Genomic DNA, 25,221 nt, shown 5'->3' on the forward strand with positions numbered 1-25,221 from the left:
AAACAGAGTGGCGCTACGTTGATACAAAACAGAACCCAGCTGACGTCATCACCCGGGGGATGCCCCTGGATGACCTCACCCGTCGCAATGTCTACAGTGACGGCCCCGCATTCCTAAGACTCCCGGAAGGACAGTGGCCCATGCCTATCCCGAGGGAAGCAAGTCCAGAGGAGGTGGAAAATAAGAAGTCTGTGTTCTGTGGATTGAGCACCGTAGCCTCCACCGACCCTAACATAGACGATTGCACGTCCATAGAGAGTGCACAACAAAGAACATTCCTGCGGTACCACCCGGAGTGCAAGTCCCCCGCTGATATGTCAGCAGCTAACTACGAGGAAGCAGAATTGCTTCTACTGCAGCGAGCCCAGAGAGACTCGTTCCCCGATGAATTGGCCTGTCTACAGGGAGGAAAGCCCGTCCCATCCGACAGCAGATTAATTCATCTGGCCCCCGAGAGCGACGCTCATACCCTCATCAGAGTGGGTGGTCGCCTACGCAGAGCCCCCAATCTACCGGATGACATTAAATACCCGATCGTATTGAACAGCCGACACAAGGTCACAGAGCTGATTATAAAGAAATACGATGAGGATGTACATCACGCAGGAGCAGAAAGAGTCTTCGCGGAAATCAGACGTCGTTACTGGATCCTACAAGGAAGAGAGGCGGTACGACGCTTCCAGCGAACATGTCTAGACTGCCGCAAGTGGCGCGCGCAGCCCAGCATACCAAGGATGGCTGACCTTCCTCCATGTCGCCTCCGAATCGGTGACAAGCCATTCCACTCAACGGGTATGGACTGCTTTGGCCCGCTGCACATAAAGAAAGGAAGAGGAACCGAGAAGCGGTGGGGTATTGTATTCAAATGCATGACCACCAGAGCGATACACATCGAGCTTCTCCCGACCATGAGCACAGACTCATTCCTTATGGCCTTCCGTAGATTCACATCACGGAAAGGAAGACCGTCTACCCTATTGTCCGATCATGGGACAAACTTCAAAGGCGGCGAAAGAGAGCTGAGAGAGAGCTTCCAAGCTATGTGGCCGGCCGGCCGCGTAAGCAAAGTGATCACCGGTGCCGACGGCAAGGTCCGAGCAGCTGAAGTGCTTGTCCAGGGTCGCACTTACACCCGTCCCGTGGCGAGGCTCATAGAACTGCCCCGACTCCCAGACACAATCGATGATGACCATGACCCTATAACCCTATGACTTTGTGAAGTTGACTGACCCCTACAGCAAACCCTTATGTGTAAATAGACAACGCGATTAATCTGTCTCTGTTTAACTGATTAGGTCTGGGACCAATCAGGGGGTGGCTGTTGTGAAGGGCCAGATTAAACCGAATATATATATTTATTTATATATATATATTTAATTGTATTTGTATATTCTCTAATATTCCCTGATATCCCTTGTATATTCCTTGTACAATATGCATTGAATATCCATTCTAGCCTACTGAACATCCCATAATAGTCTCCATTCTACTATTGGTCGAGACCTTGGTGCCAGGCTGCCATACCCCTCAGACCCAGTTCAAACGTACCGCTCCACATGTACGAACAAGTCCTAGTTCCGCGTAGGAATCTGGCTACCGCACCACTAATGGGACTATTTGTTCATAGTGCGTATATATACTGCGCTACTAAAGTAGGACTTTCTTTTCAGTCCAGTTTCTTACCCTCCAATAGAGTCACAGACGTAAAGCCTCCCCGCGACGCCACGTGTGGGAGTAAGGCCAAGTTCGCCTACCATCGGTATTGAGACATCGTGTATATTAATATTTGAATAGTCATATTTGGCACTATATCGTCGAGTTGGACGTAGTCTATTAAGCTAATAATAGTCTGTTAATATATAGTGCTTCGTGCGGTGAGAATACTACCGTAGCCAGTACCCCATCGTTTCGGGCAGAGAACTGGCTGCTTATCCAGGGTGGTTGACCCCACGTGAAGCTGCACCCGAGGAGCCCCAGAGCCGACGAGCGAGTGGACCTGTATACCGGATTATTCTACCGACGACAGCCCGCCTTCCCAGGCACGGATTATGCTTTGTATACTTTGATTATTCCATGGATAAAGACCCCCGACACTGCCGTGTGTTGGAACCCCCCCCCCCTGGAGAGGACGCAAGGTGAGGAGACGCTCTGCAAGACGAGGTCGCTTCACGTCTCTCCTCCGTGGACCGGAGAACGCCGGCCCACAAAGAGTCCACCTGCTTTCATCTGTGGTCCAAGGATCGCCGGCGCATTGAACGGCACTACAGTGGGTTCACCTGGGATACCCTTGGCCGGATGAGGCAGCCGGATTCTACCCCCCCCCCCCCTCCTACTCCTGTCGGCTTACAAGCGACCGGATTAACCCCCCCTAGTGTATCCAGTATATAATCATTAAAGTATCATTGCTGTTATTCCTTAAACTATTCCAGGTCGTATATGTACCACCTGCGCCTTCAGAGATTGGACATTCTCTATTGATATACCGACGAATACTCTTGCCATAAAAGTGCATACTAATTCCCATTCATAAATGTGATTGATTTGATTAAGTGCTTGCTCTACACACCATCGCTGTGTAGAAATAAAGACCTATTTCTAATTCGTACATTTGTGTTGGATCCGTTTCATCTACGTGACAGTGTTCATCATAATATATTTATGCCGTGTACTGGGTGGCCGAATATTAAGTACAAAGGTAGTGGTAGTAAGTATCATATCTAGTAATACAGTCAGGGAATTGTACCCCTCAGTTACACCCATAGAGGCCTTGGGAAGTGTTGTTTTGAAAAATTCCAACGATCATTGAAAGCTCTGGATGTACTCTTCAAAATGGCCCCAGAATGCCTACAATTACAGACGGTCAATCTTTTTAAATGGCCGACTTTCGCGTTCAAAACAACACAAAAACTAATACTAAAATCGTACTAATAACACTTTAACCTATTGGTAAACTAACGTATTGATGATAATATACATTATAACTGCTGTTGTGCCATGGTTATGATGTTTATACTTGAATACGTTTGAAAAGAGAAACGACAATTATGTCAGACAGTCTGGAGAGCTTGATTTATGACGTGGTGTCATTTGCGGTTCGCCCCTGGACCGCACGGGTGGAAGAGGTTAAGTGTTATTAGCGAAATATGAGTTTATAGAAATCTCAGCGCATTGAGTCGGAAACCAGCGGATATTGATGCGAGGAAATGACGCTGTCAGACATGTTTGTAGATCTATGAAAGAAGAGACCTAGGGCTTTCTCACGGGTCAAACAAACCTAAATGTTATTGCCATAAAATAGAACGTAGTTTGTTTCTTTACCTTTCTGTGAACGTCTAGAAAAAAACGCATCTCAATCTGATAAAAAATGCATTTTTCATTTCATTACAAAAATGTAACTGTACTTACAGTAGATTTCATTCACAGTATTTGCTGCCCTGTTACGGGAGCATGGTGGTACTAAATTCAGATTGAACCGCCAACGCTTGAGCGCCAAACACGTAATAATACGTTTTTAGATCCTTTGATCTTTTTCCTCTGATCCCCGTTCTAAACCATCATCCGGATCATTCTAGCCGTCCCTGGCTCGTTTGCCTACGTTGGAATTGCAATGCAGATCGAATATCACCAGGTGGCAGTATCGCCTACCTTTGAACTGGAATGGCTTGGTGTGGATACATGTTTTTATTTTTTTTTTTTTTTTATTTGGCCAGATCCATATATGTGCAAATTGGCTATAATAAGGTAATTTATAGGCCTTCTATAATAATATTTCGAATTGCTTGTGTCCGGATGGCAGAATTCAGTACTGTATCTACAAAACATTATGTTTAATCATCTTCCCTCAGTGGCAGTGTCTGGTTTCATGTCTGGTCATTTTTAGCATGGTGTTATTCACTGTCAAAGATGCAAAGAAAAATCATAATTTATATTCTCCTTTGTTTCATCACAATTTACTCAAGCCTAGGCTATACAGTACACGTGTGTGTATGTGAGCTGGTGGCAGGTGACCAGGAGCACGAAACAAGACGGTATAAATATGGAATATTAATACAGTCTATTCCACTATAGCTATAGTGTGCTGTATGATGACAATACATTTTAATCTAATCTAATTTTGACCAGTTGCAAATCGCTTCCGCGCTACCTGTTGAATGTGGGGGAGCCTCTCGCTTAAGTTTTGCACATGGCCCTCACCTCACCTCACCTAAGGAGCTGGCGGGGCGTGTCTGTATGTAAATTCAGGTGTACGAGAACACGCATTCCAGTTTGTGAATGAGTGATGTACTTCATTTAAGGGATCACAGCTGCGATCATTTTGGTAACTTAAGAGGTTAAGACAACCTCTCCACACGTTGATGAATCCGGGGGTAACTGACATAGGCTTCCGAATTTGGCACATTTACATTGATGTGGAAACTGAAGATGTTGATTAACACATTCCCGCCCGACAACGTATATATCCGTGTTTCGAATCCATGCTTAAAGGACCAACCACGGATATCTCCGTGGCAAGGTTGTTTTGGCTTTTATTCCATTTTAATAACCTATTCAAGGTCGCCGAGCTGCACTGCAGATGTACCCTACTCTTTGAATTCGAAAAAGTGCATTACCGGCCAGATCCTCTTAGGGGCGCTGTATCGATAATGCAGTGTTCCCTGTGGCAGAAGTTGTCTTTTTTTTTCTGGATTTCCAATGTAGTTTTCTACTCACCTGAAGCAATCCCTATAGCCTGTTGCACGGAATACGTTTTGGATCGCGGATTTCACTATGCAGTAAGGGAATATATCATCAGCCAATGGACATATCGATCTACCAGATGGCGATCGATAACTAGGAAATGGTCAGGGGGATCCAACCGGCTGATGGTAAGATCTTTTTCACGTAAATTACATGCTGATCGGGGCTTGTTATGATATTCAACCAGCCGATCAGCGTATGTGGCTACTGAGACAAACACGGTTATTGGTAATCAATAATCAGAAACGATGTCCCCCGCCCCCCCCCTTTCATGCATTCATGCTTGAGGATCGTACCGATCATATGCAGTTTGAGTTTTAACTGTAGCTTCTGTATAACCGAAATGCCATTGGATATAACGTTAGCCCTATAGCTATTAGCCCTTTATCCAGCCTTCCAGGAAATATACTAGACCAAATCCCATATAACGCTTCTATTCAAGACGCTATAAAATGAGAATGTATTGATGAAAAAAATATTTCTTTAAGCCATTATGAAGGGACGGTTTATGGTCTCAATTGACAATGAGAATGGACAGATAGCAATACTATAAAGTATAGATTTAGCTCTACAAACAGCCCCACGGACTGTGTAAGTCTGTTTACATATGCTGGCCGTCTACAGTGATTTTAGACGCATCCAAATGGCCGCCAATGTGTTAATGTGCACTGTCCCTGGGTAAAAAATAAATAAACAAACTAGTCCGGGAGCCATGGGGTTGAACCTTGTTTTGCCGGTTGTAATTTATTTTTTGCAGTTTCTTGGAGCTTGGGGGTACCTCTTCAAAATACAAGAGGGTGCTCTGTGATATCCCTTGGGCATTTTCAGATATTAACCCCTTCATGCCCAAAAATGCCAAAATCACACAAAAATTTAGATTTATCAAATTGCATGCTGAATATAAATTAAATGCATCAAATTACATTCTCTAATGTTTTTTCATACAAGGGGTGATGTGAAATTAATATTAACATGTAACATTTTCAGATATTAACCCCTTCATGTTCGAAAATGCCCAAATCACACAAAAATAGAGATTTATGATATTGCATGCTGAATATAAATTGAATGCATCAAATTACATTCTCTAATGTTTTTTCAGACAAGGGGTGATGTGAAATTAATATTAATATAATATAATTAATATAACGGTACGTGTATTCGTCCCGCGAATTTACGGTACGGCCGTCACGGTGCGGTACGTGCAGCCATATGAAGAATACGCCTCACAGCGCAAAAACACCAGTTGCACATGCAGGCACTCGCGAGGTCCATGCGAGAACAGCGCGCGTGGCCGGGCACACCGAGTCCGACTTCAGAGCGGGCGAAAGTGAACGGAGAAAGGCACATTTACATTGGAACAGCTGAAGGGTCATTACAATTTTACAGTTTTCTTTCGTTTTCTTGTTCGCCCAATAATGTTAACCAAATGAAACCAATGGAAAGAAACACACCAACAAACACACCAACATTTTCCCCCCGGTGGACTCAAGTAGGGTAAATCTGCAGTGCCGCAGCCCCATACATTGCCGGACTCACAGGCACAGCTAATAAAAAAAATAAAATAAAAAAAACATACTTTTCCTATAGAAAATTATTCTATTTAATAATAATAATAATTATAATAAATATAATATATTAAAAAAAAATATGGGGCGGCTACGTGGGGCAGTGGGCAAGGCGCTTGCAACGAATGCTGGAGACTAGGCTCGAACAGGATGCCTCCTGTTCGAGCCCCGCTCTCCACATTGCTTTCAGTTTAGCTGGTCGTCCACAGTAATACACATTGGCCGTATTACGGGGAGGGAAACTGAAGGGTGGGGATCGGGCGTTGTGGACAGCGACTCCTACAGGTCGGTTGGTGCGCCTGCGCAGTAGAATCAAGAAGCGACGGGGGCGGGGCCCCTCCAAAGCCCAGACCCCCGACGCTGAAAGATCGAGCCGCGCAGGTGAAAAGATGCGACGGCTGTTACCTCGAGTATCGGAGGGGACTCGTGCTATGTATGACTTAGTCCACATTGCAGCCGGCTTGTGGGAGGCAAGAAACAACGTTCGAAGACAGGGGAGGGTTGAATTGGACGATATGAAAATTGGGATGGGAGAAAAATAGAAACAATGAGAGAAAAAGTGGATAAAAAAATATATATATTAAAAAAAGATATAATAATAATAATAATAATAATAATAATAATAATAATAATAATAATAATAATAATAATAATAAATATTATATTAATAATTATTATCATAGGGCGGCTGGGTGGCACAGCGGACATTGCGCTTGTCACCAACGCAAGAGACACCGGGTTCGACTCCGGCTGTCGGCGTTGCCTCCGGCTTGGGCCAGCCGACATACTAACTCAATTGGCAGAGTTAGAGGGTGGAAGTCGATGGGTGGTAATCTGGACGTTGTGGACAGCGACTCCTACAGGTCGGTTGGGGGATGCCTGCACAGCAGAGACAGGAAATGGCCTCACACACGTTACACCTCGCCAATGAGAGTCCGCGCTGGCAGGTGAAAAGATGTGACAGGCTGCCTCCTCGTGTACCGGAGGGGACACGTGATGCAAGGTTTCTATCCTCCCTACAACCGGCCAGGGGGGGGGCATATGCGAGCAAACATTCAAGACAGGGGAGGGAAGAATTGGCACAACGGAATTGGGATGGGAGGAAAATAGAAACAGAGGAGAAAAAGTGGATTACATATATATTTTTTTTTATTATAATTATTATAAATATTTTTTTTCTGTTGTACCGAACTCGTACCAAACCGTGACCCCAATACCGAGGTACGTACCGAACCGTGGCTTCTGTGTACCGTTACACCCCTAATATTAACCCTTTCAAGCCAGGCCTGTAAAACAACTTTTGTAGCAGTTATAAGCAGCGACACACACACTTAAGTTTGCCTTGTGTTGGTCCATAACTAAATAAAAAAGTGCACACTCACTGCCTGGTGTGAAGGACAAATCTCGCAGATGCGTTACATACTGTATTAGGGTCTTGAACATCCTACCCTGAAACATGTACAGAACATTGTGCATGGCAAACCATGCACTTTACAGCTGCACTTCTTCGAGGTACACAGGGCCTCACTCTTGCAGCCACACCGGATCATCTTCAGGATGTAGTCTGGGACAAGTTTTACATTTTCTGGTAGGTGGATTGGGATCAATGCCCTGTTACAGGTGTCCTTCTTCCATCCAAATTCCTCTGGGTTCATTGCAGGTGGCAGATTCTTAATGAGATTTCGCCAGAGGTACGCTTGGAAGTGGGCCCTCTTCACATTTTCAATGAACGCTTCCTTTGTTGGAGGTAGAGCAGCGAGATTTGGTGAAGACATATGTCCTTTCCCATTCCCCCCCCCCAGACAAGTAGCCTTGTCTGTGCTCTCTGTTATGCCATAACAGGCTGAGATGAAGGCAGTGGCTTGGTCAAGGACTTGCTGGAATGGTGCATCCACATTGCCAATGGCTGATAGGTCATAATCAGCTTTCAGGGCTTTGATGACAGAGCCTTTTCCCAACCCATAGTACGATGCTACAGTGTCACATCCTGATATGGCATGAGCTGGTAAAGGTGTTTGATAATTTGTTTATGCTTGGCCAGTGTTGACTTTATGTCCACTATTATTCTCTCCTTGCGGGGGGATTCCATGATGAGTGGTACATCCAGTCCTGCCTGATGGTAATGGTGAAGAAGTAGGACAAACACATCTGTATCATCAGAAACCACTGTGATTTGATGGGCTTCTTCAGCACACCTCAGGACTTGTTGGACGATGATGGTGTCAGCTTCTTCCTGCTGATTTTCAAGATCATATCTTGTCCGTCTCTCTTCCATCTCGATCTCGATGGGACATGGGTCCTCACCTGTCAACACCAACTTGTGTGTGTTTGTGCTCTGTAGATGGAATAGCCTGTCTTTGCTCAGTTCTTCACACAGTAATTTGTTCAGCTGTTTCTTGTTTTTGATGGATGACAGGACAACTGTCTGGGCTGGTAGCTTGGTTGATAGGAGGAGATGATGCTTTTTGTTGACAATTGTCTCCCTGACATCTCTGGTGATGGAATTGATACTGTAGTCATAATATCTGTCAAAGATAAGGTAGATCTTCACTCTCACACTGTTCGCTAGTGACCGCAGTGTTGACATGAACGATGTTCTCTCCCACGAGCTAGCACCAATCCCAACTGCCATGTTCACTGAGGAAGGAATGCGACTGTGTAAAGCCAAGTCCACATTGAAGAAGTCACTTCAGATGGAAGTCTCAAAGAGGAAAGCTGGTGACGCAGACATCACTGCCATTGATACATCTGCACTTCTTTGGACTATCCACTGGCCAGCTGATGGCACTGTCAATGATTTAATTGGAAATGTTAAGGCATGGCTAACTTCATACCTCTTAAAGAGTGACGTCTACCTTATCTTTGACAGATATTATGACTACAGTATCAAGTCCGTCACCAGAGATGTCAGGGAGACAATAGTCAACAAAAAGCATCATCTCCTCCTATCAACCAAGCTACCCATCGAGATCGAGATGGAATAGAAACGGACGAGATATGATCTTAAAAACCAGCAGGAAGAAGCTGACACCATCATCGTCCAACAAGGTTTGCCATGCACAATGTTCTGTACATGTTTCAGGGTAGGATGTTCAAGACCCTAATACAGTATGTAACGCATCTGCGAGATTTGTCCTTCACACCAGGCAGTGAGTGTGCACTTGTTTTATTTAGTTATGGACCAACACAAGGCAAACTTAAGTGTGTGTCGCTGCTTATAACTGCTACAAAAGTTGTTTTACAGGCCTGGCTTGAAAGGGTTCATATTAATTTCACATCGCCCCTTGTATGAAAAAACAGTAGAGAATGTAATTTGATGCATTTAATTTATATTCAGCATGCAATATCATACATCTCTATTTCTGTGTGATTTGGGCATTTTCAGGCATGAAGGGGTTAATATCTGAATATTTTACATGTTAATATTAATGTTAATATTAATTTCACATCACCCCTTGTATGAAAAAACATTAGAGAATGTAATTTTATGCATTTAATTTATATTCAGCATGCAATTTCATAAATCTCAATGTGTGCGTGATTTTGGCATTTTCGGGCATGAAGGGGTTAATATCTGAAAATGCCCAAGGGATATCACCGAGCACCCTCTTGTATTTTGAAGAGGTACCCCCAAGCTCCAAGAAACAGCACAAAAAAAATTGCAACCGACAAAACAAGGTTCACCTATATCAGGCTATGGCTCCCGGACTAAACATAAACAAACTTGAATGAGCATGAAAATGAGATTTGACATGAAGTTTGAAAATGAGATTTGGAATGTTAATGATTCTGCAATTTGTGATGTGAATGGGCATGCTAATGAGATGTGGATTGAGAAGGAGGATAACAATGAGTTTTGGAATGATAATGATATCATGGTTTGTGGTGAGAATGAGTTTTGGAATGATAATGATATCATGGTTTGTGGTGAGAATGAGTTTTCGAATGATAATGATATCATGGTTTGTGGTGAGAATGAAGTTTGGAATGATAATGATATCATGGTTTGTGGTGAGAATGAGTTTTGGAATGATAATGATATCATGGTTTGTGGTGAGAATGAGTTTTAGAATAATAATGATATCATGGTTTGTGGTGAGAATGAGTTTTGGAACAATAATGATATCATGGTTTGTGTATAGTATACAGTATATAGAGTATATAGATGCTCACCGGGGGTCTTCAGGCTCAGGTTGTCCCTGATCTCCTCGTGGTCACATGGGTGGGTGAAGTCGAAGATGCTGTGACCTGTTAGCTCCACCTGAGAACACACACGCACACACACACACACACACACACACACACACACACACACACACACAGACACAGACACACACACACACACACACACACACACACACACACACATTAAGAACGGTGTCACTGGGCCTCATTCTCCAACATTTTCTTAAGTGTCCTCATAAATATGTGACCCGCCACGGTCTAGGTCGGATTGTGCCGGGAATGGACATTCCTCAGAAAACGCAATGTTTCAGAAATAGGTCAAAATAGAAATATTGCATTTTTGAGTTATTTGAAATGTTCTGTTTCCTTATTTGCAAAACTTAATACAACTTGTAAAGGCCGACGGCTCCTCTGGTGGCTGGGGATTTGCGACGCAGGCTCTTCGCCTCTGCTCGCTCCCGTCGTAGGGCGGCGAGCTGCAGGGGCGAACGGCCTGGCTTTGGGGAGGTGCTGGAGCCAAACGAGGGTGCTCTTGCCCTGTCTCAGTTTCCGATGGAAACTGAGGATCACATGGAGGGGGCGAGAGCGCTCTTGTTTGATGCCCCAATGGAGTCGTATCATTCTCCCCCTCGGGGTGTGGCAGGGAGTGTTGCGTCTCCTTGGCGCCCGACATGGCAGCCTCCTGTACGTGAGGGACGCGGGCGACGTGGAGGGAGGTGCGCAAGGGGAGTTGCGTGCCCTGTTCCCCGAGCTCATGGCGGCCGCCGCAGCCGCTAATGGCGTGGCGTTGCAGCAGCCTCTGCCTGCACCTGTTCCTGATGACATGATAGGTCATCTCTGGCAACGTCGTCCTGTGAGGGAGATGGGTGTTGTCTGCCCATTCTTCGCATCAATGGAGGCCTACGTGAAACAGGGACAGGTAATCTCCCGCATCACTGGCCATACCCCCGCCTACGTGCCAGTCACGCGGGTGGCGGGTTTGGTCCAGGGACTAAAGGACGGGATGTCTCGGCTTGATAGCCCGATGACATCCATTCTTTGTCCCGAAGTGGTGTGGGAGCCGTTGCGGAAGCCGGTTCCCCAAGGGAAATCGGCTAGGCAGATGGCTAACTGGAGTGACCAGGCATACATCGCTGCGACTCAGAGCCTAGCTGCGACGTCTAACATTGCGCAGCTGGCGCACTACATGTCGGGGATGATGGCGGGCGGGTCGGTATTGGACGACCATCAACAATACCTTCACGCCCAGGCGGCTGGAGCCATCCTGCACCTTACCCAGCTGCAGGCGACAGCCGCCGGGAAGGGGCGCACCCTGGCCACTCTGTCCCAGCGCCACCTTTGGCTGGAGCAGGCGCAGGTGCCGGTACAGAAGAGGATTCCCCTGCTCACGGCCCCCCTCTCCGATGCTGGGCTCTTCGGGTCGGCCATGCAGCAGATGACGGCTGCCTGCAGAGAGATGGAGGAGGAGCGTGCTGTGCTCCAACCCCATTTCCCCCGACCCGATGCCACCGGTGATGGTCGACGAAAACAACGCCGGCAGAGGACCGCGACCATTGCCTCCACCACCGCTGCGGGGCCTTCGTCAAAGAAGGCCAGGAGTGGAGGGAGTGCCTCGTCCGCGGCAGCCAGCCGCCCCACGCCCGGAGGTGACGGTAGGGATCGTCGTGACCAGGCGCCCCAGAACCGTCCCTCCGGGCCGGCTCCCCGTGGGGGCAAGCACCGTGCTGCACGTGGCAGGCGCCGCTAGTGACTTTCCCCTGTTTACCCCTGTTCCCTTCCCCGCCCCAACATATGATTTTGTTAACTAAATAAAAGGTCCCTCCTGGTGAGGGACTGTTTTTTGTTACAAACTGTGTTTTTATTCACTGTTATATATTGGGGATACGATGTATAAACCCTCACCTAGCTGTGGGGTTGTGTGTTGTTTAGGAGAGTAGGACAGTTTCTTGTAAATCGTTCTGGTCGCTATATATATGTGTGCTTGGCAAGGCCTGTGGCTAGCACTCGGTCGAAATACTTTTCTTCCCTCATCATGAAGAAGTCTGTGTTCTTCTTATAGTGGTACATTTTACCGTTGTCTGAGGGGGTTGTGTGTATTCTGTTACATTGGAAACATGGCATCGAGTCCACACCTTGGTTGGAGTGTTAGCCTACAGAAGTGCTCGTATATGTAGCTTGTACCGAGGTCTTGACCCTCTCTTTAAACGTCTGTGTTTTTTTCTTGAAACATGAAACACGGGTGTCATGTTCGCACATGAGCCTACAACCTTGTATATAAACCCTGTTCGCAGGCGAGTTATCGTCTGTGGCTGGCGTGCATTGGTTTAGCTTATTCTTGTGGATATACGCTTTTCATACAGCATGCTGGCTACACGGGTATCATCGCTGCTGGTTGTTTTTCATCGTATCCAGGGTGTGGGGTGATGAGGGGGTGAACTGATAAACCCCTCCTTCCCTCTTTTCTGATTGGTCAGGGGGTTGGGCCTTCTGTCCTTCGGACTTCCTGTTGCACTGTTTGGTCAGTGCGTCACAGGGTAGGGAGAGGGGGGGGGGGGGGGGTAGGGAGTTCCCTGGTCCCACGCCTTTTTTGGCCAGGTGGGGCACGGAATTCCCCCCGCCATAGAGTACGTCACTGGGCGCGTTTCTATTGGTTGTGAGACTTCCGTGAGTTCTTTTCAGGCTCCATGTTGTGGACCTCTGTTGTTGTCAAGATGGGTTTTGCGGTGCATATGAACTTAAACAAAGGTTTTCTGCTCTGCGCTCTGTTGCATATGTCTTGAGCTTTTGGTCACGTAGCTCAATGTTACATATATCTTTTCAAATTGTTACTCACGTGGGAAGTCTCTCTGGGGGTTCCCCGTCTCCTCTCTTTTATATCCGTGTCTTTTGGGCGGCTTCCTGCCGCTCTCCCAGGCGGCTTGGAGGGAACGTTATCTGAGTTCTTGTTAGAATTACCATTGATATGTTTTGGGTCTCGACGTGTACATAGTGCTGGCCCTGGGTGTTTCTGTGTGGAATCACGCGTGGGCTTGCGCGCCTTGGTTGCTCATTCATTGTAACGGCATTTTCATGGGGCAACTGGGATGGAGTTAGTCTCTTCCGAGCGACAGTGTACTAGGTTAGTCTCGATGAATTCTCGTTCATCTCTGGGGGGAGATAACGGAATAAATCAGAGCATTGGCGGAGGGTCTCACGCTTTTGGGGTGGGCCACCGGGCGCTGTGCTTTTATGTTCTGACCGTCTTGGTGGTGCCCTCTGTGATGTTTTACATTGAAACACGTACCTACCCCCCTCTTAGGACTGGGGATGGTGGCGTGATTAGGACACGGGACTGGTTCTGGTCGCGGCGGACCAGGTCAGTTAACCCGTTGTCCGCCGGGGCGCAGATCTGCTGTTCTGGTACCCTGAAGGACTTGTGCTCTTTCGGGGGGAAAATGCCGGGTTGGCCCGGGCGTTGCAGGGGTTGATGTTATGGAGGTGTTCGTGGTTATATCACTGCGTGTTATCCTTCACTATTGCTTGGTCCGTTTTGTGTTGTACCTTGCGCTGTGCTAAAGGAGCCTGGTCCTTCTCCATTCTTTTTTTTGCCCCTCTCTTCTCCTGCTTGGCGGGGCTGGGAGGGGGCTGTCGAGGTGGGTTTTGTACCCCTCTGGCATCCCTGTATACGTCCCGGTCCGCCGGGCCCAGGTCCGGACTCGTTCTCGTTGACATGTTGGCCTGGGTTAACCCCTTCTTGAGAACTGATACACTCGTACTGCTGTATAGCCGGTGTATACCCGCAGTTGTGTTTGAGTTTTTTTCTTGGGGGGGGGGGGGGGGGGGGTTATAGGAACAACCGCCTCCTGTTAGGTGGTGGTTGGTTTCCAGGTGCGTTGGTAGCGGAGTCGACTCTGGGGTTAGGCTGGGCTTTACCCCGTCTGCCTGCGAGTGTGCCCCTGCACCTTTCATGACGTCTGCCAATCGTGTCAGCCTTCTCTGCCTCGGCCCCTCTAGAGCAGTGGTTCCCAACCTTTTTCCCCCCAGGGACCCCCAAACATCTCTGATGAAATTCGCGGACCCCCTCCTAATAAGATACCATAAAATACTTTTTTTTTTTTCATTTTAATAACAAACTGCTTATACACAGGCATATGCATCACAATTAGACCCACTATGCTTCTTTGACTTGTGCCTTCAATCAACAAATCTCATCTTGCACCATATGCATTTCAAAATGTTTGGCCAATATTCAAATGCTGTATTCATCCTCTCAAATCAGGCCCTAATGGTGAACGGTTTGCATTTATGGAACAAATCAATGCAACAAATTAAACTAAATATGAGACAAGAAATTCCAATCAGTAGCAGAGAGAATCTGTCCTAGCTGGGTTTAATACTTTTTTTTTGTCATTTTAATAACAAACTGCTTATACACAGGCATATGCATCACAATTAGACCCACTATGCTTCTTTAACTTGTGCCTTCAATCAACAAATCTCATCTTGCACCATATGCATTTCAAAATGTTTGGCCAATATTCAAATCCTGTATTCATCCTCTCAAATCAGTCCCTAATGGTGAACGGTTTGCATTTATGGAACAAATCAATGCAACAAATTAAACTAAATATGAGACAGGAAATTCCAATCAGTAGCAGAGAGAATCTGTCCTAGCTGGGTTTAATACCTTTTTTTTGTCATTTTAATAACAAACTGCTTATACACAGGCATATGCATCATAATTAGACCCACTATGCTTCTTTGACTTCAATCAACAAATCTAATCTTGCACCATATGTATTTCAAAATGTTGGCCAATATTCAAATCCTGTATTCATCCTCTCAAATCAGGCCCTAATGGTGAACGGTTTGCATTTATGTTGAATGAAGTAAGAATCCACTGCAGTAAAAATATCCTCACCTCGAGTGGTGGTAGTAAGGTTGACTGACATGAGAATGTCCTGCTTCAGATCCTCATTTTCGATATATTGCACATAAACGATGAGCACAGCCTCGCCTGCGACAGTTGTAGTTTCATCAAGTTGTATGGCAAATGGACCCTTTCTAAGCTTTTCTGACAGCTGCTGCTCGCAATCACTTGACATCTTATCAATTCGGTCTTTCACTACATTGTTCGAGAGTGGTACTGATTTTAGTTTATCCGCCACCTGTGGGCCGCACAGTTTCTAAACCATTTTGATGCAGGCTGGTTTGATGAGCTGCTCGCCAATATTGTGCGGTTTCTTTGCTTTTGCAATTAAAAGCGAACACTCAAAGGAGGCTTCGGTAGCCTTCTGTAAATCACTGCCACCCCTGCTCCACGCTACTCTAACATCAACAGGCTTGTTCGCCTTGAGAGACTGTTCTTTCCTCCAAAAAAAGTCTGGATCCTTCCCAACGGTTTCCGGGTGCTTAGACGCCTGATGTCTCTTCAGCTTGCTGGGCTTCAGGCTCGAGTTTGCCAACTTTTCTCCACAAATCACACACTCAGGTCGTTTGTCTGGTCCCTCAGTGAAGCCCATGGTGATGTAATTTTCGCGATTGCTGTAGGTCCTAACTTTTTTTGCAGATGAGCTGCCGTCATCTCCTTTTCGTTTGTCACACATTTTCGCCTCTGGCGGCTGACTGCAGACGAGCCGAGAAAGTTAACTAGCGTGCTAGGCTAGCTACAGAAAGTGATACAGTCAACTGATTCGCGTTTTAGCGGCTACCCGGTAGCCTACTGTTAACGTTCAAAAATCATGTCTAGATGTTTATTTATTTATCTTTATTTTTTATTGTAGTGGAGAGACTATTCATGCTTCTGATGATAAAAATATGCTATTAAATATTTCTCAAAAAAAAAAAAAAAAAAAAAAAAAAATCATCTGTGGTCTGGCGGACCCCCTGCGCCCCCTGGCGGACCCCCGGGGGTCCGCGGACCCCAGGTTGGGAATCACTGCTCTAGAGGGTCAGGGTTTTTTTTGTGGAGGGTGCGACATGGTGCACAGCATACCGTACCCCCCTTCCGCCAGGGTGCTGTTTTTCAGCAGACCCCTTAGGCGCCTGTCTAGTCCGCAGTGCTCCAGGCACAGGTCGAGTTTTTTTTGACCTGTTGCCTGGATTGAGGGATCGACCTCTTTGGGGGTTGTCTCCCCGGCGCGCTGCCTGGTCCCCCTGGGGGGTCTAGCCTCTTGAGGTTTTCAGGGCGGCGTGCTGTAGGGGGGAAGGGCCTGCTCTTGGATGGGCCCTGTCCGATACGCTGGCGATGTGGGGGGTGGTGTCACTAGTGACCGCCTGGTGGGGTCTCGATGCTGCGGCGTCGTTGGCCTCACCAGGCCCCCTTTTCCGGGGGGTCCTGTCCCTTCCTGGGGCTGGGTCCTCCTTCGCGCTCCACTGCTACGGCCTTGCCACAGGGTTGGGTTCTTGACCTTGACCCCGTGATATTAGGGGTTGTAGCGTTTTTTTTCTTCTTCCCGTTCGTTCCCTAGTGCCATGTGGGTTGCGCGCCTGTGTAGTCGTGGGTTCTTCTGTGGGAAGGTAAGTCCCACGGTCTGCTCACCCTGTGCGTTGAGTTGCTAAACCCTCTTCGCACGGTCAGATCCGATTCCCTCCCGTCCTCCACTAGGGGGGTCCGGGGGCTCAGGTCCTCCCCGGTTCTGGTGGTTGTGGGGTGCCTCAGCGGGTACATTTGTCGAGCTTCCACTCTGCTCAGCTCCTGTGTTCCACTTGAGCGCAGAGCGTAAGCTAATACGAAATATAACATACGGTTATCCCATAACCATAGTTATACCATAGTCCTCACTGAGGACCCCGTGGTCTTCGCATTCGGTGGTGAAATACTTGGGAAGGAGCTGTTAGTATGGCCACACCCCTGCTTATGTAGAGGAGCGGGTGGGGGTGTGGCCAGGCGGATGGGTGTGTACATGTGGAGAAATTTATTCAGTATCTAGACTGCTATGGGATGTGTTCCACTTGAGCGCAGAGCGCTCGCTATACTCATATAACTATGGTTATAGGATAACCGTATGTTCTTGGGCCTTTTGCACAAACAGCATTTTAAACAGCTTTTCTTTTTTTCTTTAACACTTTGGTTGCCTAAGGTTAAATTAATGATATACCATAGATTGCCAGCGCTATTTGTCTATGGAGAAAGTCCCCTTCTTTGCAGGGCTATAACTTTTTAAATTCTATTGCTACATTGCCATTATTAGGGCCCATTCAAAGTCCTATATGTATTGTTCATTGTGTAGCAACGTTAAACTTTTTCATTCACATATTCATAGTAAAGTATGGTCTAATGTATAAGTATGTTTTCATCTCTTTCTGCAGCTTTCTCCAGAACGTGATATATAGCCCCAAATGCATTATATTGATGATGAAATACAGTTTGATGGCAATCAGCGCGATATAAAAAATTCCAACTAGACGTACTTCTAGAAGTTACTACACGTCATCTGATGTTGACCGGATGGGCGAGGGGGCGTTTATAATTCCGTGGGCAGCGTTATACCAATCATCTAATGTGGGTCAAATGTTGATAATATCAGTTATTATCGAAGACGGTAACGTTACACGCTGAAACTCACCCCAGTCTCCGCGCGCCGTTGGGCGATCATCGTCGAGTAGACATTTTATCATTATGGGATATATTATTACCCGGTCCATCTCCAGCTTGTATAATGGTATATACGTCCAAATCATGTTGTTTATCGAGTTATTGGCAATCGATCGCTATGTAGTGTGACGAGCTAGAGTGCCGGAAGCTATACCGAGTGCCTGGAAGTAATAGGGCCGACCAGCAAAACCTCTACAGCGCTTCCTGTTAAGCAGTTGCGCCGATCGGCCACCAGATGGCGCTCCTGAACCGCCAGAGAGCTCAGTGGGTCCTGCTGGAGGATCTCAGGCCAGCGGAGGGGGATTATGAATCCGATCGCAGATTTTTGAAATATTGATATAAGGACGCTGTACAGCGTCCCCCGGCAACTTTAGCATGGCCAGCAAAGACGTGAGAAGACGTCTCATGGCAGTCAAAGTGTTAATATAGGGCCTAATGTATTTTTCCAGATTGACTAAGCTAGGCTATTTGCCTGTTTGTTTATCTTGAAAATAATCATGGTTCATGAATCATGAGACATGACAAATGCGTGTTTACAGAGTCAAGAAATAATCATATTTTAATTCAATGTGATCACTGATTAATCTTTTTTTTTTTTGATCCACTTTTTCTCCCATTTTTCTATATTTTCTCCCATCCCAATTTCGTATCATCCAAATCAACCCTCCCCTGTCACAAACGCTGTTTCTTGCCTCCCACAAGCCGGCTGCAATGTGGACTAAGTCATACATAGCACAAGTCCCCTCCGGTACTTGAGGTAACAGCAGTCGCATCTTTTCACCTGCGCAGCTCGATCTCTCAGTGTCGAGGAGTAACGCGTGGGAGGCTCACGCTGCCCCCGACACTTCCTGATTCTACTGCGCAGGCGCACCAACCGACCTGTAGGAGTCGCTTGTTCACAACGTTCGATCCCCACCCCTCAGTTTTCCCTCCCCGTAATACGGCCAATGTGTATTACTGCGGACGACCAGCTAAACTGAAAACAATGTGGAGAGCTGGATTCGAACACGCAAATCCTAGCGTCTCCACACTGGTGGCGAGTGCCTTGCCCACTACACCACCTAGCCGCCCTGTCACTGATTAATCTTGTACTGACAAAATGCAGATATATTCTTACAAAGAAATGTTTTTGCCACGCAATCACATTGGAAGAATAATAATACAATCATTCAGTAATGATTTGCCTTGCTATTGATTGATTGATTGAAAACTTTATTAACAGATTGCAGAATGGGTACAATACAGTACAGCTCAATACACACAATTATTAAGGGGATGCAGACCAGAGAAAGACTTTCGTCTTGTTTACATCAGGGTCCCCCATTTTCAATTCATCATAACATAATATGACATACAGATACAGTATAGCCTTGCTCTCTTAATATGCTGCTTAAATCTGCTGTCTTTAACCTGAATTAGCAAACTAATTGTAATATGTTCTAATGTTCTCTCTGTTTTGTTTATTCAATAGGTAGATCATGAAACTGTGCCCACGCCTACAAAAAGTACCCAAACAGCTCCAGTGCCACCATCACTGAATGACAGAAATAATGTAAGTAAAGTAACAATAATGTCTTCTTAACAGAATAATTATTTTACTGTGTAGAGTGGAGTGGATAGTTGAAACAGAGATCCCTGCCCCCTCATCAAGTTTGGTGTGAACGATGGTCTGTGTGTGATTGCCATGAAATGTGTTGCATTCCATCCATAGAGGCCATTAGGCAGCGACTGAATTATCTTGTGTTTGACCTCTATAAGCCCTGCATTGCTCTGTTAATATGCTGCTTAAATCTGCAGTCTTTAAAACCTGAATTTGCAAACAAGATATCACTCAGTAATGATTTGCCTTGCTATAGCCTTGCTCTCTTAACACATTGTCTGCTACACAGTATGCCCATCTTTGTGCCCTCTCTGCCACCGCTGTAAGCCTATGGAGTGGCTCATCTTCTTTGCAGGGCTATAACTTTTTAAATATTATAGCTATATCGACATTACTATGGCCCATTCAACATCGAGTATCTATCGTTCCGGATGTAGGAACGTTATATTTTTCCATTCATACATTGTTGTGTTAGTACCCTCGTGAATATAAGTATGTTTTTGGAGTGTATAGCAGTAATTCCTAAAACGCGAGTTATAGGCCCCGACGCATATGATACATTATCGATTGGCATTTTGTTCCTATACACGCTATATAAAAAAATTCAAATGTATGATCGGTATACATTATGCTTCATCATGCATGCAGGAAAGGGGGGGGTCGTTTATAATTCCTTGATTGTCAGTAACGGCTTTTTTTAGTATGGGTTGATACATTGATCAGATGGATTGCAGTAAAATAAATACACAATCGCGCTGAAAATAACGTTACATTCCTCTTACCGTTCGATTATTAAATTAAATTCCAATTATTCGATGTCGATCTGCTAGATTCATTTTCCGTTTGTATGCCGCAATAAACGCAGAAATCATATTGATTCTTGCGTTTCGAAAGCGATCCAATGCACTCGAGTGTGTATCTAGACCCACGTTACAATATATCTCTGGCGGAGGATTTTCCACGATGCACCGAGCGTCACTTCCGGTTTGGCGTGGAGTGTAACTTGCCCGAAATCCACCAGGCGGCGGTATTGAGGCGTTGCAATATCAGACCAGGGTCCAGCTGCGTCCCGGAGGGAGGCTGGATGAATTATGAATGCCATGGCAAACATTTTTAATATTGATCCCAAAAACGGGTTCCCTCCTTTTTGGCGCACAATGTGTTAATATGCTGCTTAAATCTGCTGTCTTTAACCTGAATTAGCAAACAAGATACAAAGCATTCAGTAATGACTAATTGTAATATGTTCTAATGTTCTCTCTGTTTTGTTTATTCAACAGGTAGATCATGAAACTGTGCCCACGCCCAATGTTCCCTAAATTTTTTTTTCGGTCTGAGCAAACACTCAAACCTCCTGAGCAGACATCAGCAACTACTGAGCAACATACGTCACCTTCCGATTAACCGGTTGGTTGATAAGCGGCAGTTTGTAAAAAATTATTTACCTCAATGTCTAACATAAAAATCTATACATTTTGCTGATACACAGAAATAATACAAAAAGGCATATTATATTCCTTAATAAAATATGTATTTGACCATTGACGATACAGAGCAACGTCCTCCCTCCCTCTTCTCTCTCTCCCTCCCTCTCTCCCTCTAAACCTCTCACCTTCCCCTCTGCTTCATTCCTCCTTTCTGTTATTCAGATACACATCAGAAAAAAAGTCACTTGTTTCCAGACTCCTCTGGTCTGGTCTTAGCTCTTTCTTAGTCCTTTCCAGTGGCGGCTCGCCACTGGTGGCGCTATGGGCGCCGACCCACCTGTTAAATGAGAGAATAAGAAAAAAAAAAAACTTTTTTGTTTTTTGTTTTATAGCCCTATAAATAATATAAACATGTTTAAAATGAATAATATTTACTCGTTTTAAGTATGTTTGTATTTCCAATGCACAATATAACGTTATTATCTAAATAAAAAAAACAGCGTTTTCATGGGCAGGAAGTGACGTTTTTTTTTATTTTTTCGTATTTCTCGCCGGGACAAGAAGCGATAGCGCTCTGACTGCGCGTCACAGTTTGATCGCTGTCTCCGTCACAGCCAATCAGTGCATACGGCGTTGTGCGTTGAAATATGACTATTATGTTGGAATCCGAGCGCTATTTGAAGCGGTCTAGGCAGCAAAAGTGAACTTCCGTGAATAATTTCCATAGCCGCATTTCGCGGAGACGCTCTCTGATTGGCCGACGCGATGCCAGTTTTTTTCCATAGCCGCATTTCTCGCGCCAGGGGGAGGTATCTTATCACAGCAAGTCAGCAAGTTCAGTCTACTCGTCAACAACAGCAACTACACTACTACAGTTCACAATAGAGAAAAAGAAAAGACGCCTTCGGTTTATTCAAGGACTGAGTATTTTCATTTCGATTTATAGTTAGCTAAAGCTACCACCATGGAATTGGATAATTCTGTTAAATCCATCAAATCAACACCGTTTGAAAGACGGACAATGCAAGAAAACAAAGACTTGAAACTACTTGGACCACATGGACAAAGGCACTCACAGTACTTGTTGGCTATTAACAAGCTATATTATGGATGCAGTGTGGAGGGACATGCATGGACAATGGATGGACATCAACACAGGCTGGATGGACAATGCCATGGAGTGGATATACTTTATCAACAAGCCCTTCTCTGCCAACAACAAGGTAGATTAGCGATATTTCTCTCTCTCTCTCTCTCTCTCTCTCTCTCTCTCTCTCTCTGCCACTCAGCTAACGCTGGCTTCTCTCTCTCTCTCTCTCTCTCTCTCTCTCTCTCTCTCTCTCTCTCTCTCTCTCTCTCTCTCTCTCTCTCTCTCTCTCTCTCTCTACTGCTGGCCATTCATGAAGCGAGACATTGCTGATTGTTTATTTATCGATGGCTCATTGATTTAACTACTGCAGCTCTCTCGGATTGAAAATACGTGGATTATGGCTTGTTCAATATCGTCTATGTTTGAATGAATTAATGAATGAGAACTTTATTAACAGATTGCAGAATGGGTACAATACAGTACGGCTCAATACACACAATTGTTAAGGGGATGCAGACCAGAGAAAGACGTTTGTCTTGTTTACATCAGGGTCCCAGATTTTCGATTCATATCGATAGTTTAATAGCTAGCCTTGGCTCGTTTAACAATATGCAAAATATGTGTACAGCCCTGTACTCATACTGAAGTTATTCTTGGTATATAATAGGTCTGATTGTGTAACGAATCGATTCCACGTCGCGCTGTGTGTGAGAGAGAGAAGGAGAGAGGGAGAGATCTGCCTGTTTGTAGACGGGCGAGTTTTGTTTCTAACTTTTCTATTTATATATTGTGTTTCAAGTTGTGAATTAGAGTCTAGACTATACTTTATTTGACTGGTTGTGTGTTGTTGTAGTAACAGCTGAGCGACTCGTTCATAAGAGCCGATTCATTGCCGTGAGCGTGAGTCGAATCGCTCACGTCTTGCCATGCATGAGTGTTGCGTGGTACTGTACTGTACATGTTTGCATTTTGCAAAATGTTTGGTATAGCGCCCCCTAGTGGCGAATACCCAGCGGCCGCCACTGGTCCTTTCTGTTAGTCTGTGTGCACACTGCACATCAGAACACCTGCACATCAGAAAATAGTCACTTCAACTTGACAACACATGAGTTTAGTTTAGCCGCAGCTACAGGTTTTACTTCAAGTGACTCTTTTCTGATGTGCAGTGTTCTGATGTGCAGTGTTCTGATGTGCAGGTGTTCTGATGTGCAGTGTGCACATAGACTAACAGAAAGGACTAAGTAAGAGCTAAGACCAGACCAGAGGAGAAGAGCTGCCTTTGGATTATTGTATTTATTATTTTATAATTTTTTTAGGAACAGAGGAGTAAACAAGTGAATAGATAATAAAGAAATAATAAATAGAATAATCCAAAGGCAGCTCTTCTCCTCTGGTCTGGTCTTAGTTCTTACTTAGTCCTTTCTATTAGTCTGTGTGCACACTGCACACTGCACATCAGAACACCTGCACATCAGAACACTGCACATCAGAACACTGCACATCAGAAAAGAGTAACGTGTTTACTCCTCTGTTCCTCAAAAAATAAATAAAATAATAAAATAATAAATAGAATAATCCAAAGGCAGCTCTTCTCCTCTGGTCTGGTCTTATAGGCTCTTAGCTCTTAGTCATTTCTGTTAGTCTGTGTGCACACTGCACATCAGAAAATAGTCACTTGTTTACTCTCTGCTCCTCAAAAAAATTTAAGAATAAATAAAGTTATCCAAAGTCAGCAGAAGAAACTTCACCTCTGGTCTGGTCCGCTTCTTCTGGGAAACAGAGTAGAATAGAATAGAGTAATTAGTAATCTTAATAATCTTCTAACATCAGATTTTTGCCAATTTCAAAACACACATGTTTGTGTTACTGTTAATACTGTAGTCTTGAAACTGTCTTCGTCTAGAAAATACAAACATGACTAAACTAAATTATGTTAATATTAGCAGTTCTACAACTGATAAAAACAAGCTCTTAGGCCCTGTCCACACGATCACAGGTATTAATGACACAGTTTTTTTAAATTATGCAAAAAAAAATTACTCTGTCCACACGACTGGTTTAAACTCTGCACCGAGTGATGTCATATACATGTAGTACAATGCCAAAGCAGTAGGTGACGATGTTGTTCAGACATGAAGGCCATTTCAACCAATCAGAAAAGGTTGAACGCTCATTACACTTCCTGCTTAAAAACAACAAAGTCACCGTCTTTAAATACCTTGTGTTAGCCATTTAGCCAACATAGCATTTATTTTTCAGCAAAGAAACTGCAATACAAGTGCAATAAACAAAACGGATACATTCACTGTGTGTTCTGCCTCTCATTTGTTGATGAAACAAAACCAACATCAACACAATTTACCACCAAGAGAGGATAGTTTAGTCTCACAAAAAGATCTCCAGTGTTGTTAGCTACATGCTAATGTGAATGGCATTATCCATGTATAGTTAGCATTGAGGCTAGCTGAGGCTAGCATCTGCGATTTTGTTAGCTTACATGCTAATGTAATAATGTGGTAACGTTAACGCTAGTAGAATGAATGGATGCAAACATTATTTAACACATTGCAGAATGGGTACAATACAATACGGCTCAATACAAACAATTGTTAAGGGGATGCAATCTGGACTGGGTTCCTTATAACAATAACTTGACAACACATGAGTTTAGTTTAGCCGCAGCTACAGGTTTTACTCTGGTCAGGTCAGGAATGCGACAACAGACATCATCAGTCGATCACAACACTCTTCAACACAGACGATACGTTTCGAACAAAAGTTTGTTACAATAATTTTCATATAACGCTACTTGGGACCAGTGGCGGTTTCTCCACTAGGGGCGCTGGGGCGCCGACCGCCCTGGTAAAGAGAGAGGAGAAGAAGATTTTTCTTTTTTTCTTTTAGAGCCCTAGAAATAAAATAAACATGTTTAAAATGAATAATATTTACTCATTTTAAGTATGTTTGTGTTTCCAATGCACAATATAACATATATCAAATATAAATAATTGTTTTTCATTCACAGGAAGAGGAAGTCA

At 44.9% G+C, this 25,221-nt stretch overlaps 1 protein-coding gene across 3 annotated transcripts in view; it reads right to left on the reverse strand.

Annotated features, from left to right (window-relative positions):
• Positions 1-25,221, reverse strand: part of epas1b (endothelial PAS domain protein 1b) — a 641,397-nt gene that overhangs the window by 144,898 nt on the left and 471,278 nt on the right. Inside the window, exons 4-5 of one of the 3 annotated variants that reach the window (XM_084320766.1) lie at positions 23,932-23,949; positions 10,479-10,566 (exon numbers count right to left, since the gene is read on the reverse strand). In XM_084320766.1, the coding sequence (XP_084176892.1) occupies positions 10,479-10,566; positions 23,932-23,949 (106 nt within the window). Of the gene's footprint in view, positions 1-10,478; positions 10,567-23,931; positions 23,953-25,221 lie in introns of all 3 variants that reach the window. The other 2 variants (XM_084320765.1, XM_084320767.1) reach the window with 2 other exon arrangements.

Source organism: Notolepis coatsorum, assembly GCF_963971535.1.
Source record: "Notolepis coatsorum genome assembly, chromosome: 8".
NCBI lineage: Eukaryota > Metazoa > Chordata > Actinopteri > Aulopiformes > Paralepididae > Notolepis > Notolepis coatsorum.